Source organism: Cryptomeria japonica, chromosome 10 (assembly GCF_030272615.1).
Source record: "Cryptomeria japonica chromosome 10, Sugi_1.0, whole genome shotgun sequence".
Taxonomy (NCBI): domain Eukaryota; kingdom Viridiplantae; phylum Streptophyta; class Pinopsida; order Cupressales; family Cupressaceae; genus Cryptomeria; species Cryptomeria japonica.
In genome coordinates this window covers 541,760,175-541,764,189 of record NC_081414.1, presented here as the reverse complement: position 1 = coordinate 541,764,189, position 4,015 = coordinate 541,760,175, and the positions used below count along the sequence as shown (strand labels likewise).

At 36.2% G+C, this 4,015-nt stretch overlaps 1 protein-coding gene across 1 annotated transcript; it reads left to right on the top strand.

The window, feature by feature from the left end:
* Positions 1-1,698: 1,698 nt before the first annotated feature.
* On the top strand, positions 1,699-3,648 carry LOC131060777 (exocyst complex component EXO70A1). Its single transcript, XM_057994167.2, has one exon. The coding sequence runs from the start codon at positions 1,699-1,701 to the stop codon at positions 3,646-3,648; it is 1,950 nt and encodes a 649-aa protein (XP_057850150.2).
* The last annotated feature ends 367 nt before the right edge of the window (positions 3,649-4,015 follow it).

Genomic DNA, 4,015 nt, shown 5'->3' with positions numbered 1-4,015 from the left:
AAGCTCCAATAAAAACTATATAATACCTTGTATAAAACATAATTTTTTAAACATTAATATTACAAATAATGATAAGATGATTTTTATCTAGTCTAGAATACATGCTTGTCATTTTGTCATATATTTGTGTCTCATTTATCATTGTCAAAGTTGACCTATGTTAATAGGATACTTCATGTTTAGTTTTATAGAAGTCAATAGGCGGTGCCCTCGAGTAAGATAAAAGGGTAGTGTTAGAACATAATGCTATTAGGAGTCATAACCTTATAACATTTATACAATGTTCTAATATAACGTTGTAAAAATTTATATATTATACATTTAATTAAGCATGTGCCATTTAAAATAATTATATTATAATAACTATTAGATTATTGCTTATCTATAAATGACAATTTTGAATAGGTATGTGTAATATCCTTTAATGTATTTTGTCACCCCTTCTGCAATATTTAAGGAGGTTCTCTCTCATTGAGATGTATTGAATTCAAAGATAAATAATGAATTCTATCACTATACATACGAGGTGTTAATGACCATGCGATGGTAAAGAAAAGTGGTTCCTTAGGTTCAATCTATGTTTTAATAAACCATTTTATAATTGTTTTCTAATGAAATGATGTTTTATGGAGTTTTCTATTCAGAAGGTTTCACCCCATGTATATATCGTGTAATGTATTAAATGTGTATCTCATAATTCTCATTTTATTTATTTTACATTTATTTGATCTTAATTTCTAAGACCTATAATATACATGAGGATATGTATAATTGGCTTGTGGCTAGCCTAACTCTTAATTAAGTCATGTGATCATTTATTTAGTCTTATATAGATAATTAAATTGACTTGAGTAACGAAAAAGTGGTTAATTTATTAGAACATCATATAGTAAATTATATTCTTATTGAAAACATTTAAAAGTTTACTAACTTACTATTCTCAAATATTTGTAAATATTTACAACATATTTTCACTTATAGTATTTCCTTATAAAATAATTTCTTTCAATGTGATAGCTACATGTTGACCAAGTTAGCCCTCATGACTAATGGTCCCTCTCCCCTACTTTCTTCCAATCCAATTCATTTCACTTGATGTGGATTTTCTTATAATTTTATTTATTTCTCATTGGATTCCTTGCAAGTGAGCACAAGGTCAAAGTTCTTTAAGATAGACTATGTACACATTATAAAATAATAATAATATTCTGAATTAGGTTGCGGCACCCTTCTTAGAAGGGACGGAAAGTCAAAGTCATTTTTATCTAATTTGGCTAGTCAACTTTGGCAACACCACTATAGAGTTTTATTTTATTTTTATTTTGTTAAGATTTGTCAAACTCTGGTAACTTGCTGGCAACTGCAATTTGAGTACATAATGTAACGCGCCGTGTACACGTACTCCAAGATTTTGGGAATGAATCTACACCTTAACTGTCAAGGATGATACAGGGATTTAGAAAAAGTAAGGCGCTGCAACGCTGACAAAATCAAATTCCATGTTTATTTGCTGCGCCTCCACCTTGTAACATGTGCAAGAACAAGTGAGAACGGTTTGCTTCTAGTAATGAAATTTCAAAGAAGTTGCTACTTTTGACATTTTCATTCATTGCAATATACAAAAGCTTCAAAAACTCGTAGAAAATCATCATTTTGTGCTCTAAAATCGGTATTGAAGCGAGGCAGAAGATGTCTTACATGGATTTTATCAGAGCTCGGGAGTCTCTTCAGCAGACCATGGAAGCAGCCAAACAAATTAGCAAATCCCTGGAAAAATCTGACCAAAAACTTGTTCAGATTGAAAGAGAGAGAGCAAATCTGGAGTATGTTATGGCACCCCTGTCAACCCAATCCAAGGAGTCCAAAGACTTGTCAGACTCTGTAGACAGAGCATTAGAGCCCACTTGGGTCATCCTCAAGGCCATGGAATCTATTAGGAATATGGAAACTGTTTTAATGGATGACCCACTAAAAGACCTGCATATGTATGCTAAAACAATCTCGGATTTGGAGGAGTTTTTAAGTCATATCAACCAGAAATACCCCACAATGGTAGAGTACTTGAAAGGGGCCATTGATGTTGCAGGTGAGAGCAGGATATCAGATAGTTATAAGATGCGTGTATTGAATGAAGCATTAGAGGGTTTAGAGATGGTGGGTCCTCAGACTTTCATGGAAAATGGCTCAGAGCTGCTGGCTTCGGCATTGAAAAAGCTTGAATCAGCTTTCATGTCTGTTCTTGTGGAAAACAGTGTTGCTATAAATCTTCATGGTGAAAAATCTTCTGAGAAAGAAGATTTGGTTTTAACTTTGGATTTAAGGGCTGTTGAATTGATCAACATAATTGCAGAGAAGTTGAATACCTTTGGCAGGGGTCAGAAGTGCTTGAAAATGTATTGGGAAGTCAGAATTAAGATCCTGAGAGACAGCTTCAAAAGCATGGAGACTCATTATCTGAGGTATGATACTGCAGAGAGTGTTGATGCCACAGAGTGGCATGATGTAGAGGGCTATGTTGCAGATTGGTTGGTGATGTTGAAGAAAACAGTGAAGGTCTTGGTGTCTTTTGAGAGGGATTTCTGCTGCAAGATCTTCGAGACATTTGGGGAAAAGGTATGGACAGAGTGTTTTGGAAAATTGGTTTTTAGGAGTGTTATGAGTGCGCTGATAGAATTTGGGGAAGCTGTTGCACTGAGCCAAACTCAACCCGAGAAGCTGTTTAAACTGTTAGATATGCTTGAAGGATTGCAAAGCCTGAAGGAAGATTTTGGAAATCTTTTTGAAGGGTCAGGATGCTTGGAAATCAGGGTTAGGTTACAGGATTTGGAGAAAAAATTGGTGCACGGTGCTTGCCAAGTGTTGAGAGACTTTAAGGGGAAAATTGTGGAGGATGCAGGGATTTCCATAGATGGAACTGCACCAAGGATTGCTAGTTATGTTGTAAATTATCTAAAATTAATGGTGACTGAATATGGAAAAGTGATGACAGGGGCTTTGGAAATGGAGGACAGTACAAGCCTTGCACAAAATGTTAGTCTTGTTATAGATTCTTTGGAGTTGAATTTGAGAACCAGAGCAAAGGGGTACAGCGAAACCGCACTGGCAGATCTATTTCTAATGAATAGTTATTGGTATATATTCAAGAGAGCCAGAGACAGTGAGCTGGGATCAGTCTTGGGCGAACCCTGGTTGAAGCAGAGGAGGCGGCTTGTTAACCAGCATGTATTGAGCTATGAAAAGGAGAAATGGGGGCCTCTGTTGAAGCATCTGAATAGAAATGGATTGGTCATGTCCAGTGGTGGAAGAGGAGGGGCAAGGGACTTGTTTAAGCAGAGACTTAGGGCATTCAATACAACACTTGAGACCATCTATGAAACACACAAGAGCTGGTTGATCTCTGAGCAAGAGCTCAGGGAGGCCACTTTTGTGGAAATTGTTCAGGCTGTCGTTCCTGCCTACAGAAGCTATATTGAAACATTCGGCCATTTGCTTGACCAGAATATGGACGGAAAGAAGTATTTGAGATACACTCCAGAGCAATTAGAGAGCTTGTTAGCAGATCTATTGACAGAGAAACCTACCAGGGCTGAATCGGAAAGTGGAAAAACGAAAAGAACAAGCTCTGATATAAAACACATAAGTATTTAAGAAATGGGAATTCAAAAATTCATCTGGGTATTCACAGGTTTGATATGATTTGATTTCATTTTGAGCTGGTGAAGCTCAGCGCCCAAAAACAGGATAGAAATTCTCTATGGCCTTCTGCCCTTACTGTGCATTGAACAGAGCCGAACCTATTGCATTGCTTAAACTGTACAGAATAAGTAAAGATCACAAGATAATTTTTATTGGAATAGCTTGCCTAGCTTACAACTGTTGAAGATTTGTTCAACAGAATTGAAAATTTCAGATTTGAAATCAACTGGAGTTGCATATTCGCTTCTTCAGTGCTACCCTATAACAGTTTCCTGCCCAATCGGCGATCAAAGGTATTTCAAATACAGAAAAAAATGCA